Here is a 13,330-nt window from a genome sequence, read left to right as displayed (position 1 = left end):
AGGAAAAATTTATGTTTAAAAATGTCTAAAAGAGCTTTCGCCACTGGTAAAAAATAAAATTACTAAGTGATAAGGAAATAGTCATAGTTTAATTTTTTAATATGTGCATTTTTTCCTAATTGGTACATAAAGTAATGGTGTGTTTTACAATCAATAGTGTCTTGGAGTCAATGGAAAATGGTAAATTATATAGCAAAGAAGTGATTGCAAAGACATTGGCTAAGAGGATAAGAATCTGAAGAACTATTGGTTTGGTGGTATAGATGCCCTCAATTAAAACAAACATCTAACAGGAATAAATTCTTAGTTCTTTCCTTAAGTCTAAAGCTCACAATGAGAGAAATCTGATTTAATATATGTTCATTTGGTGGGGGAAAGGTGGAAACCCTGGAGTCTTCATCTGACCACAGACTCATTACACATTAGGAGTTTATCTGATGTGATTATGGGCAGTAGGAAGGGGGCTTACGGAATTCTGTGCTGAACAGACCATCTCTGGCATACTCCCTGCTTATTTTTTTCTTTTTCACATGCATCCCTATCTAAATAATATCAGAATATACTAACGTTCACCTGCCTATCTTGTTTAATATCTTCCTCCCTCACCTGAATGAAAGCTCTGAGAAGGCAGGGTTCATCACTATATTTCTATACCTAGAACAGTGCCTACCACATCAAGGTTCAATGAATATTGGTAGAATGAACAAGTGGATTGTGTTCAATTTAAGGGCCAAATTAGAGACAGGCAGTTTCAAGCTGGAGTATGTTCCAGAGAAAGTGTTCAGGAGAGCGAGAAGTCTGAAGACCCTGCCAGATGTCCTTATCCATGTGCCAAACAAATGAGGAACAGGATGTCATGTGGATATATCTAAAGGGCTGTCACAGAGGAGAGGTTGGCAGGTGTGACACTAACTGAGCAATGGAGGAGGCAGGTACACAGAGGAGGATTCCTCTGAACTGCAGAGGGGCAGGGCCAAACAGGACTCTGAAGAGCTCAGTTCTCTAAATATATGTATGGCAAAGAAATATGGCCAAAAATTAGAGGTGAGAGAGATTTTTGTCCCACCAAAGTGGGAAACAGACTGCTAGCAACCTCAAAAATCTAGTACTCAAAATACCCCTCAGCTTACAAAAAAAGTTCTCACAAAGCCCATCCACTTTTTCCATAAGAGAGGCATGGAGCTATACCCCCCAACTCCCTCTCTACCAAGCAGCCATTGGACTAGGGTGAAATGTTCCAAACTAAGTCATTGAGCACAGTTACACAATTTTTTTCACCTTTGAATACCACCTGGACTTCTGTATCATTATATTTTTCCTTTTAATTTTTCATCCTAAACTTAAATTCATTTCAAAAAGAATTTATATCTCTTATATAACCATAAAACAGACTCATAAACCATAAGTAGAAAGTTACCTACAAATGTATACAACAAAAAGAGAACACTCATCAGATTCTAGCTGGATACCATTATCTGCCAAAGACTCTGAGCCACAACTCTGCTCTCTCTTTGTTGAAAGGGAGAATTAGCCATTAGAGAGATGTTAAAGACTTAGTAACTGCAAACTGATTGGAAGGCTTAAAAAGAACTGAAAAGGGCACAGCTTTCTAAGAGATTCAATGTTATTTAATTCTGTGTTTGTGTGTACAACTTAAAAGCATCTCACATCCAAAGCCAAGTTATTTGGTAGAGGCTTGGAGACCCTACGGGGATGGAAGTAGCAAGGACGCAGTGATGGTAGCAAGGGGAACAGATGACATCAGAGGGAATAAAATGAATTATAAAGCCAGATAAAAGAACTGTAAAAACTTTACAGATTGAGGTCCCTTAAACGGCTTTTCACGTGTCAGTGGCCCAGGTGATAAAGACAATGAAATCATCCCCTCCATTCTATTGTTTCAGAACAAAGGCAGTGATATGCAACACTTAACAGCAATCACCAAGAAGACAGCTGTAGCAGAAGAACACTGGTGCTTAAAGAGGTTCCTGTTCAGGTGGAGAATGCATTTATTTCTAAGGAGCAACTTGTTCTCAGGTGATGTCAAAAAAATCTTCTTGCACTCTCAAGAAAGTAAGGTTATTGTCTTAAGTTTCAGCGCGAAAGAAATGTTAATGCACAAAAGACACACACACACACACACACAAGTTTTGGGAAGAATCACTAACTGAGAAATCCAGGAAAGTTATAAAGGAAGAAAAAAATTGTAGATCAATACTAATAAGCCTATCTTAACCTAAGTTTTTGTAAAGATCATGTCATTTTGGGCCCAGTGCTTTATACTAATTATTCAACTGTCTCAAGTGTGCATGTTCTTCTGTCTGGAGGTCTGTGTCTTTGGATAAATGGCATTCAGCATAGACATGATAATTATGGTTAAGTGCTTCAAAATACTTACTAAAGGACCGACTGAATGAAAAATTGGTTGTAACATTAACATATTCAATAGACAGAGCTCCAGGGTGCTCATGGAGCAGCAGTTTAGAGAATAGGACCAGGAGGCTTGGATGCAAATCCCAGCTCTGCCACTTACTAGCCTGGCAAGGTATTTTGCATGCATGCGCCTCAGTTTCTTCATATGCAGGGTGAGAATAATAACAACAGAGTTTACCCTATAGGGTTGTAAATAAATTTATAAATTATAAAGCACCTGGCACGTAGCATTTGCTATACAACTGTTGGTTGCTTTGTTGAATTAGGGCCTCCCCTGTGGAAAGAGAGGCAGTGCACTCTTCTCACTAAGAGCATTAGGGTCTGGAAGCAAATCTTCTTGGCTCAAATCATGCCATTTACTAGATCTGGAACAAGTTACTTTGCCTTCTGAGACAGGGACAAATAATAGTATTAACTTCGTAGTGTTGCTTTGATATTAACTGTAAAACACGAGACCAGGGCCTGTACAAAGTAAACACTCAGACATGATGTGCCCGCCTGTTGCTGGCCCAGCTCAGAAAAGATAGTTTCGAATGAAGCTGTCCTCAGAGATAAGTCATTGTTGGCTTAAAAAATCTCCAGGAAGATCACTGTAGAGATCTGGATTTATTCCAAAAGCCTGGCCTGGCTCCCCACCTTTAGAATTCTATGTCAGAGGCCTCTAACTCACGCTCTAGATCTTGGGTCCCTAACTCACATTGTAGATTAGGTGTCCCCAACTCAGGGCCCCTAACTCACACTGATCTACTACACTGAGTCCTGGACTCAAGCGTCAAAGGTACCAGGCTGATAAAACAAGGCAAGGGGGCTATGCTGGAGGAGGGACTTGCAGAAGACTCAAAACCTCATCCAAGAGTGCAGCAGCCCTGGCCCAGTGCTGCTGTGTGGGCATGTGGGCCTGATGTAACGGATCTTCTAATTTTTAAGAAAACTCCCAAATCCAGATTCTTATGCAATATCTCCCAATTTTAAAAAGTGATAGTTAATTCAAATATCTTAACACTCTACACATCAAGTGTGACCTGTCTAAAGGCTGAATACAGCCCATGCCTTGTTGGTTTGCAGCTTCTGTTCTGGTCAACCCAGGGCTTCTGTAGCCCAGAGCCTGCCCAGGTCCAGGCCAGGCCACCTAGACCATCTTAGACAGTGCTGGGCATCCCAGGACACAGAAAGTGATTCAATTCTTCTTCACTAGTGGGGATGATGGTGACAGGGGAGGGCTTCTTATCCTACTTTGGGACATTAAACATGCCAGCATCATTCAAGAAAGGTAAACCCAGGAGCAAGGAAAAGAGAAATAAACATTGTTTAGAAAGTCTCTTCTTGTAATCCCCTTGATTTTAAGTAATATTTTAAACTGTGCTGAAAGAGACTGGAAGCCTGAGTCAGCTGAGAGATGTGAGCGAGGGAGTGCTCTGCATGCAGAGAGGGATTATCGTCACTGCCCTCCAGAGGGAATGACTGTTGTCTCCACCATGGGCTCAGTGTTTGAAGCCAAGCCTTTGATTCGGTGTCCTTACACTGGGGCAGTAATATCAGAGACTCTTATTACTTTTTAAACACAGGAAATCATGGGGGAGGTGTGGTTGTTTTGGCTAGAATTTGAACAGCACAGGCAGTTAGCAGCAGCTGCAAGCCATCTCGCTCTTCTGAGCTCCCCAACCACCAAAGAACTGAGTTCTTTCTCAGTTCTTTGGGAGAAGGAACAAATGGTGCTGCTGACAGCATTAATGGGTGTGGTTGGTTGCTGTTCAGTTGATGCTACATATTTGCAAAAGCTTTATTATACCTTACAAGGGTCTTGTAAAGAACTGAGGAAGGAAAGTATTTTGTAATTGCTTTGAAAACTATACACTTGCGGGGTGGATTTTTATGATTAAAATGGAAACATGCTGAGGGTTATGCAACATTCTATCATTTATCCTCACAGTTTCTAAAATAAAGTATCAATAATAGACTTTGTTATGGTGCTTTGCTTAAAGGCTTCACAAAGATAAAATTTTAAACAGAAAAAGTCACATTCCAGCATAAAGCTAAGAACTTGTTCAATGCCAAAAGCTTTGCTCTGATGATGCAACTCCGAAAATAGCCCAAGACATATATCTGTTCTTTCCACCAATTTACTTCTGAAGATTGGTATGTATTTTTGAACTATTTATGAAACATTATTTTCTCAGACAAAAGTACCATGTACAAACACTGGCAAGTAATTTTACCATATTTTCAAAAGGGAACAGACGGTCAAACTCCATATTATATCTAGCAAACACAGTGAAAAAAAATAAGTAACATATACCACGTGCATACTTTGTGCCAGGCACTATGTGAAGTGATTTACGTGCCTAATCGTACAAAACTCCATAAGGTAGATATTACCATGATGCTCAGATGAGGAAATTCAGAGAGACATTTGATAACTTGCCCAAATTGTCAGTAAGTGAGTGGTTAAGTCTGTGATCGAATCAGAGAGAATGTCTCCAGAGCCAGTACATTCTAGTGCCTACAGGAAAGTAAAACTTCATTGATTTGCATCATTGTTAATTCAGAAGCTGTGAAATTCAGACATAAGCTGGGTGAAAGCTTTTGACTACTATAAACTGTTAAGCAATTTAATGTACGGATGTTAAAAGGAGTTATTGGGTTTACTTATCAAAATGTTTTAAATTACTTAGAAATATAAACAACTATATAAACAACATCCAAATTATGTAACCTTTTATGTCTTCAGTAAAATCTGCCATCTTTGTAGTCACTCGCTAGCATATTTTTAATTGAAATAATACAACTAGTTTTGAAATACACTCAAACCCCAATACAGGCAGATATGCGAAAGATCACACCATGACTGTTTAAAACTCCTGCAGCCTTGGGTTTGCTGCCTCCTTCATGTGTTTCTCTCCACCTATTCTGTTCTATTCCTAATTCCCACACAGACCATCAAATTGTCTCTTGTTTCTGAGTCTGTACATTTTGTCTTTTAGTCTTGTTTGCCTTCCCCCTACTTCCTACTCAGTCTTATTTTTAACCTTTAAAAAAATCTTTTGTGGGGGTAGAAATGAAACATACCCAAAAATGCAAAAAACATACCTGAAACTGCCAGTATTTGGTAATCACCATCCATTCAAAAATTAGAAAGTGGCGGGCACTCCAGCAGCCTTCCATGCCACCCTTTCCAATCACAGTCCCCCTCGCCTGCTGTGCGCTACCTTGATTTTTATGGGCCTCACTTCCTTGCTGTTTTTAGTTTGCTATGCAAGAATGCAATCAAACACTACAGTTTAGTTTTGCCAATTTTTGGAGCTTTCTGTCAATGGAATCATACAAGAATGTACTTTTTTCTGTCTTCTTTCACTGAACACTATGCTGGTGAGATTCACCCTGTGTAGCTTGTGTAGTTGTAGCTTGCTCGCTTTCATTGCAGCATAGCAGAGACAGCAAAGCACAGGGCCTGTTTCGTTGCATATGGCGTGTTGGCACCACATGGGCTGAGTTGAGTAGTTGTGACAGAGACCACGTGGCTTGAAAAGCCTGAGATATTTACTATCCAGCCCTCTACAGAAAACGCTGGCTGACTTCTGCAGTATAGTTTTGCACTGTCTGAGCATACCACAATTTATTTTTCCCGTCTCTTGTTCTTGGATTGTGAGTTGTTCACACTTTTGGGTTATTACAAATAACCTTCTATGAACGTTCTTGTATGTCCACGTGGTACGCACAGGCACACTCTTCCACAGGATATACGTGTCTTCAGCTAACTAGGTGATGCCAAAGCATTTTTTCCCCCAAATGGCTGTACCAATTTACCAACACCTGCGATTAGCAGTCTTTTTACATTTTAGCCGTTTTGGATGATTTGTAGTGTTTTCTTACTGTGGTTTTAACATGCATTTTTCCTGATTACTAATGAGGTTGAGCACATTTCATACCTCTATTAACTGTTTGGATTTCCTGTTTTACTAACTACTTGTCCAAGTTTCTTGACCATTTTTCTACTGGGTTGTTTGTCTTTTCCTTTTTGATTTTCAGTTGTATTTTATACATTCTGAATACAAATCTTTGTCTAAGTTCCATTCATTCTTTGACCTCGGATGAGGTGGCACTTCTTTTAAGGAGTCTTTTGGGTCCTACCACTCAGATGGAGGTGCTCTTCCTTCTGCTTCGCTAACCCTCATACTTCTGGCATAGCCTGTATCACAGCGTAGAGCACATGGGTTGTAACTGGATGTGTGTTTATCAGGGCCCCCTGGTAGGATGCTCACTAGGATGCAGGTTCATAGACATCAAGGACTAGGCTTTATTTATCTCCAATATCCTCACTCTTAGCTCAGTAGGTGCTCAGTAAGTGTTAGTTCAAAGAATGAATAAATGTCCACCCAGATGTAAGAAAAAAACTCTAGATGATGCAGATTGCCAATAGAAATGTATTTTCTCCCAACATCAATAGTTATTTAAGTGGGTCAACTGTATGCTATTATCAGAGATTCCCTACTCCCTCAGGTCAGAATGGGATCTTTCTCTCCCACAATAATCTAAAATTGTGAGGTTTTTTATTTTTCTAAACCAAAATATCTCACCATTTCAAACATAATAGAACTCCTCATGTAGTTTTTTCACCTGGTAGGAATTTGGACTAGGCACCATGACAGGGATTATTATGTTGATGCTTGAGTAAATTCAGTCATTTTTATTATAAATTTCTTTCTATATATAGCACTTTACATTTGAAAATCTTTTGACTGCCTGAGGAAATACCCAAGAACTTATTAGATTCTGACAGATAAAGAAAATTTAGCTGGACTGGCCTTCCTTCCTTCTTTCTTTCCTCTCTCCCTGCTTCCCATCTATCCTTCTTTCCCTTATTTCTGATCCTTTATTCATCTCTTATTGATTTTTTAGTTTTATTTTTTTATTTTTAGGGGAGGAGATAATTAGGTTTGTTTGTTTATTTATGTATGTTTGTATTTATTTATTTAATGGAGGTACTGGGGATTGAACCCAGGACCTCGTGCATGCTAGGCATGTGCTCTACCATTTGAGCTATACTCTTTCCCCTCTAGTTGATTTTTTTAATGCATTCTCTTCAATGACACATCTTTATTCTTTTTGAAAGTTCTCTAGTATTTAAAATTACTGACCATTTCTTTTTTAAAATTCTTTTTATATTTCCTTTTGGGGAGTGATTAGGTTTACTTATTTATTTATTTTAATGGAGGTACTGGGGATTGAACCCGGGACCTCATGCATGCTAACCACACAATCTACCACTGAGATATGCTCTCCTCTTCATTTCTTGCTTTTTGAAATCCTCCCTTTCCTTTTGTTCTCTGGTGCTACCTAGTCCTACCTGTCCTCATTCTTTGTCATTTTCATTGAGTTTTCCTCACTATGGCTAAATATGCCTGATGACTCAGCCCAAGACACTTATGCTCTGCCTGTATTCCTTCTCTTTAAGACCTTATTTCAGTTCCTCCCAGAAGTCATCATCTCTAGTCGTGTACCTGCAACTCTTTCTTCCAGGATGTTCCACTGCCACCTCACATGCAATGTGCCTGGAATGGAATAGCTCTTTCACCACATGCTGACTCTCTGTGGGATGCCCTTACTACTGTAAAAGGCATTATTTCCAGTTACTTGGTTCAGAACCAGGAAGTCATCCTGGATTCCTCATTCTTTCTGTCCCTTCACATCCAGCCAGCCACAGGCCAAGTTCCTCCTTGGTAATGTCTGCTACATTCGCCCTGGCATCCCGCCCTTATTGCTGTCCCTCACACGCAGGTCCTCATGGTCCTTAGCCTTGACCACTAAAAGCAGTCTTCTAACTTTTCTCCTCACTTCCATCTATCCCCACCACAAGGTCCCAATAATCTAAAAACACTTCTCTGTATCTGTCAACTACTTGTTCAAAAGCCTTTACAGCTATTATTTCCCGAAGAATCAAGGAATCATTCCTCAGCCAAGTAAGAACATTCTGTACTCCATTTATTTCCAGCTTTACTTTCTGCTTCTATAAAATCTCCCTTAGCTCACTCCTCTATTCAATAGCCCTTGAAAGTACCTCAGCCTCTTGATCTTTTTCTAATTATTTAAGCCTATTTTTTCTTCAGGGTCAGTGAAAGTCTTAATTTGAGTTCCAACTGATCCTATTCAAAACTGATTTTTCCTTTTTCTGACACATCTTGTATCTTGCATTGTAATTTTTCATTCATGAATTCAACACAACTTATTGGCCATTGGTCATGTGCTAAACACTGTGCCAAACACAGTGATTCAAAGGTGGACGTAGCATGGTTCCTGACTTTGAGGAGCTCACAGTCTTGTCCGGTTTGACCAATTAGAATATAAAATACTTGAGGGCAGAAACTATGTCTTACTCCTTTTTGCATTTCCACTACTTATGAGCACCTTCTATAGAATACACACATCAAAGTATTTATTACCATTAACAGTGATGATAGAAGACAATGAGAATTTCTTGTTCAATAATTAAGGAGCAAGCTAGAGGCCAGCAACAATTTATGCAATATATTTTACATAATTCTACTAGAAAGTCAAATAAGGAAACTACCATCCACCCTTCTGTTAGGTGTTTTTAGTATGGTAGAAACTCTTTTTAATCATAAAGCTATACATGCTCTAAACAATCTTTAAGGCTATGGTGATTCAGATTGTTTTCTGGGATTGCCCAAGGAGGTGGACCAACTGTTATGCATCATTTACAGAGTTAATTTAACTTTTCACTAAGAAATTCTATAATATACTCATATATATACTCATACATACTCTCATAAATACACACAAATAGATTACTATGCAATAATTCAGAAAATTTATCATAAGAATTGTGCTGAAATCTCACTAGTGTAGTTGATAGACCTGGCATGAAGCCAGAAGGGATAATAATAGTTTTATTAAGTGCTTACTAAGTGCCAGGTACCTTTTCGAGTAAATTATCTTGTATTATTGCCTTTAGTCCTCAAAACAACTCTACATGTAAGTACTATCAGAATCCCCATCATACAGATGAGGAAGCCAAGATCAGCAAAGTTTACGAACTTGCCAACTTAGTGAGTGAAAGAGCCTAGATTCAGAACCCAGGAACCTGACTCCAGAGTCTTATGTGCTTAATGATTAAGCTATTATTTCTCCCATTGAAATATATAAATAATGGCTCAAAGTACCCGCCTCAACGCCCTAAAAAAGTGTGGGAAAGGCAAACACACAGAGAATGGAACTAAATAGAAAACAGATATAGAAATTATTCAAGATAATTATAGCCACCAAAAAACAGGGCACTGGAAATTTCAAAGGGTCTCCTATTGCCCCACTAGGACTTGACTCTCTGTCCCATGCTCTCTGTTTGGAAAAACAGAGGAAAGCAAGGTAAGAGACAGGCTCTTCAGAGCACACACAGCTATCACCAGACCATCTTGTTTCCTGAAAGGTTGGCTCACTGCACATGGCCTCTGAGATGCAGGAGGTACCACTGTTCAGTACTCCTCACAGAAATCCCCAGCCAGAGGGCCAGTGTTGAACGAAGAGGGCTGGCATGTTTCAACTCCCCGCATGACTCACCCCTCTACACAGTGGAGGGGCAGGTGTGGGGCAGAGACAACTGAAGGGGGGAAGGTGTGCAGCTGGGCTGATAGAGTCTTCCGCCTCTGTGGCAAAGGCAAAGGCAAGGACAAAAACAAAACAAAACAAAAACCATGTGGAACAACTGGAGAGAAAAGGAGCACCACAAGACTAGGTGCCTGACGAAATAGGAACCAGGTGCAACTTTAAAATTTGTGCCTGCTTTCTGTGTTTGCAGACTATGCCCTTACACTTTATAATGTAATACTCCAGCCCCTCCTCCCAAAACCTAGAGTAGAAGGTAGAAATTTTACTCCTTTCACAGAGAGAAGGGCTTCTGATAATAACAAAACCAAAATGACTTCTGAAGAAAGCTTTAGATATTTCTGATTCAAGGATGGCTGCATTTAAACAAATTTGTTTGAAACAGCTAGCATTGTTGTGAAGAAATAAGTCAGAGAAAAAATTTTAATTACTTTAAAACCTATGGGGATCGTGCAGCAAATCTGAAAACGCAGATCAAAATGGCTCTGGCCTAAACTTTATGAATAGACAAGGTTTTGAGATTAAGGAAAGTATGTGTTTGTGTCCTATGGATTTACAGAAACTAGTCCTAAAAATAACTGACAAGGACAATCAGTAGAGAAAACACAGCACCACATCACGAATATTTTCTCAAATGAATGTTTTTGAAAACGTGTAGAAAAAATTAATATACATGGTTACTTCTGTGATTATCATTATCCAAATTCACTCTTTACTTTCATAATTAAAAAGAAAGCTAAGAATATTGACATTTTCCCCTTTGGTAGTCTTAGCCTTAAATAAAAATGGAAATGTGAATATGTTAAAAGTATATGTACAGATTTTGCATATGTCTCTGGAAGGGAGTTTGCTTGCTGGCTAGTTTAATTTTTGACAAAGAAAAATGGGCTGCTCTTGCTTCTTGCACAAAGATGCACTGTTCACAGAGCAAACCAAAAAATGGAGAATTTGTATTTAAGTTGAAAAGAAATTAAGATCATATCCAAAATAATTTACTTAGTAAAAACTTTTGATTAAATGTGTGGTTTATTAGAATTAAAAATAAAACTTTGTAGTAAGAACTTAAAATACTGATATTTGGAAATTCTAACAGTAAGCAAGACACTCTAAATTTCATTGTTAATACCCTGAAATTAAAGATACAGTTCCGCTTTTTAAAAACTCAGTTTTATCAATGTAGTTGTACAGTACTCTGAAGTTTCCACAAGAAGTGAGGCAAAGTGTTTGTGAAGTCCGGCTGCCTCTGTTCCTTGCACAGGGCTGCCATCTGGGCTTGTTTATTTGTGTTTCCAACTTTCTGGAACAGGGAGTTTCTCTGTTAGGGACAGGGCACCGAGCAAAGGAAGTGTCTTGCAGAAGACTATCTCTTTTTTCCTTTTTTAATGTATTTTCAAACTTCAAGTTTAGTTTGGTCAAAAATATCAAATGACCAGCACAATCGTAACATTTAACAGAGTTGGAAGCCTCAGAATTGTCTTAGCAGACACTTCCACTTTATGCAAGTGATATTTCCTACATGCTACCTTTTTGTGCCTTTCAGATCTTTTTCAAAACAAAAACTGTCATTAAGGCTATAGCTATTTGGCCTGGAAATCAAATATTTTTTTCACGTACCCTTCTACAAATAAGCATTTGGTTTAGAAATGAAAGAAATATTTGCAAGCAATTTTTCTAATTTTATAAAGCACATAGGAGCCAAATTTACAAAAACAAAGCAAACAAAATTCTCTCGGAATGTAATTAAGAAACAAAGCATTATTGTTAGATTGATTGTACAATCTGATTATGAAGAACAGTTTAAAAATTCACAAACCAACACTGAAAAAAAACTAGTAGTCCCTTATCTTTGAAATCTTTCATTTAACAAATAAAATAGAAACAAAAAGTACCTTGTAAAGTAAAATCCAGCAATACATATTCGTAAGCAAATTCTGTCTTTGTTTCCACTTGCGGTCTCTTCAGGGTAGAAAATATTTTTCCAGGGCTGCTATCATCAGGGTCTTCTAGCTTTCTAAGTCCGCACCCCATGGCAAAATCTGTAAGGAATTAAATTGCAGTATAGGGGAGGGAGAGCAGCAAATTCTGTTGTTTAAGCTGCAAAAAGAAAGTTACAGACTTAACTGCTTTGATTTTTTCAGCTAAACCATAGATACTCAAAAAGAAAACATTTGAGTCCAAAGAAAGGAGCTGAAGACTTTTTCTATCCATTTTTCTGTGAAGTCGTTGAACCCATGATGATTAAGCTACAGCTCCGGGAGGCTGGGCTTGATCTTAGGAGAAACATGCAAGCTGCTACAACTTAGCGGAGAATTTCCATGCCACGTCAATTTACAGCCAGCCCCCTACCAGAGCTCTGTCGCTCAGGGCACCAGCAGGGCTTTGTCTACCCCAGTTGGCTGGATGATAAAGGAGGTGTACAAAACGGAAATAAAAAGGCAAAAGTGCAAATCAGATGGAATAATCTACAAGTAGAGGATATATTCAGACATAATGGCATGCAATTTCTGATTCTGTTTTCTCTTTTCCCTCTTTCCTGTGCCCACCCCCTCCTTCCTCCCTGCTACTACCAAGAAAGCAAAAGGAGAGAGGGGGAGAGAGAGAGAGAATGAAAAAAAAAAATGGATTCTCAATGTGGTTGGAAAGAAAAATCATTTCCAGAAAGGAAGTCAGCTTTATGAGGAAACTGCTTCTGGAGACTAAAAGGAGAAAATTTAAAGTTAAAAAAACCCCACTTTAGTCTTTAGATAGCACTTCTGAGGGTTTCTTTCCACATGAAGTTTTGTTGTGCTGGAAAAATCACATAGTAGTTAAAACTGCCACATATAAAATTTTTTATTAAGTATCATAATAAAAAGACTTCATAAAGGAGACACAGTAATATGGATAATTAGTTTCCCTAACATTCTTAAAGTTTAAAATACTCTATTGTTAGAATGCTTATGATAATAGTAACACTTCCAGTTTCCAGAGTATCCTTAAAAAAAAACTGACTTGATTCATTTCGTCTCATAAACTGCCATTTACCTGAAGTCAAAAACAATTTATAATGGACCAATTATAATGAGTGTTTATTGTATTTTACCATTTATCGTCCGGTAGTATGGTGTACTTATCAAAACTGTGAGCTTTGGCATCAGTCCGCCTGGGTTCAACTCCTGGTTCCAATGTGTACTAGAGACGTGATCTTGGGCAAGTTACTGGATCTCTTCAAGTTTCAATTTCCTCCCCTATAAAATGGAGTTAATAATAGTACTTACTTCATAGGCTTGTTATGAAGGTT

The 13,330-nt window shown here is 38.5% G+C and overlaps 1 protein-coding gene across 7 annotated transcripts in view; it reads right to left on the bottom strand.

Annotated features, from left to right (window-relative positions):
- The window catches only part of RFTN2 (raftlin family member 2), a 69,578-nt gene that overhangs the window by 44,390 nt on the left and 11,858 nt on the right, over positions 1-13,330 (bottom strand). For 5 of the 7 annotated variants that reach the window (XM_072961540.1, XM_072961543.1, XM_072961544.1 and 2 more), the window contains exons 2-3: positions 13,133-13,277; positions 11,940-12,086 (exon numbers count right to left, since the gene is read on the bottom strand). In XM_072961540.1, coding sequence (XP_072817641.1) covers positions 11,940-12,086; positions 13,133-13,184 — 199 coding nt within the window. In that variant the 5' untranslated portion in view covers positions 13,185-13,277. Of the gene's footprint in view, positions 1-11,939; positions 12,087-12,171; positions 12,622-13,132; positions 13,278-13,307; positions 13,325-13,330 lie in introns of those variants that run through there. The other 2 variants (XM_072961542.1, XM_072961541.1) reach the window with 2 other exon arrangements.

The sequence above is a fragment of the Vicugna pacos genome, chromosome 5 (genome assembly GCF_048564905.1).
Source record: "Vicugna pacos chromosome 5, VicPac4, whole genome shotgun sequence".
In the NCBI taxonomy this organism is placed as follows: Eukaryota; Metazoa; Chordata; class Mammalia; order Artiodactyla; family Camelidae; genus Vicugna; species Vicugna pacos.
This window is presented reverse-complemented; position numbering and strand designations above follow the sequence as displayed.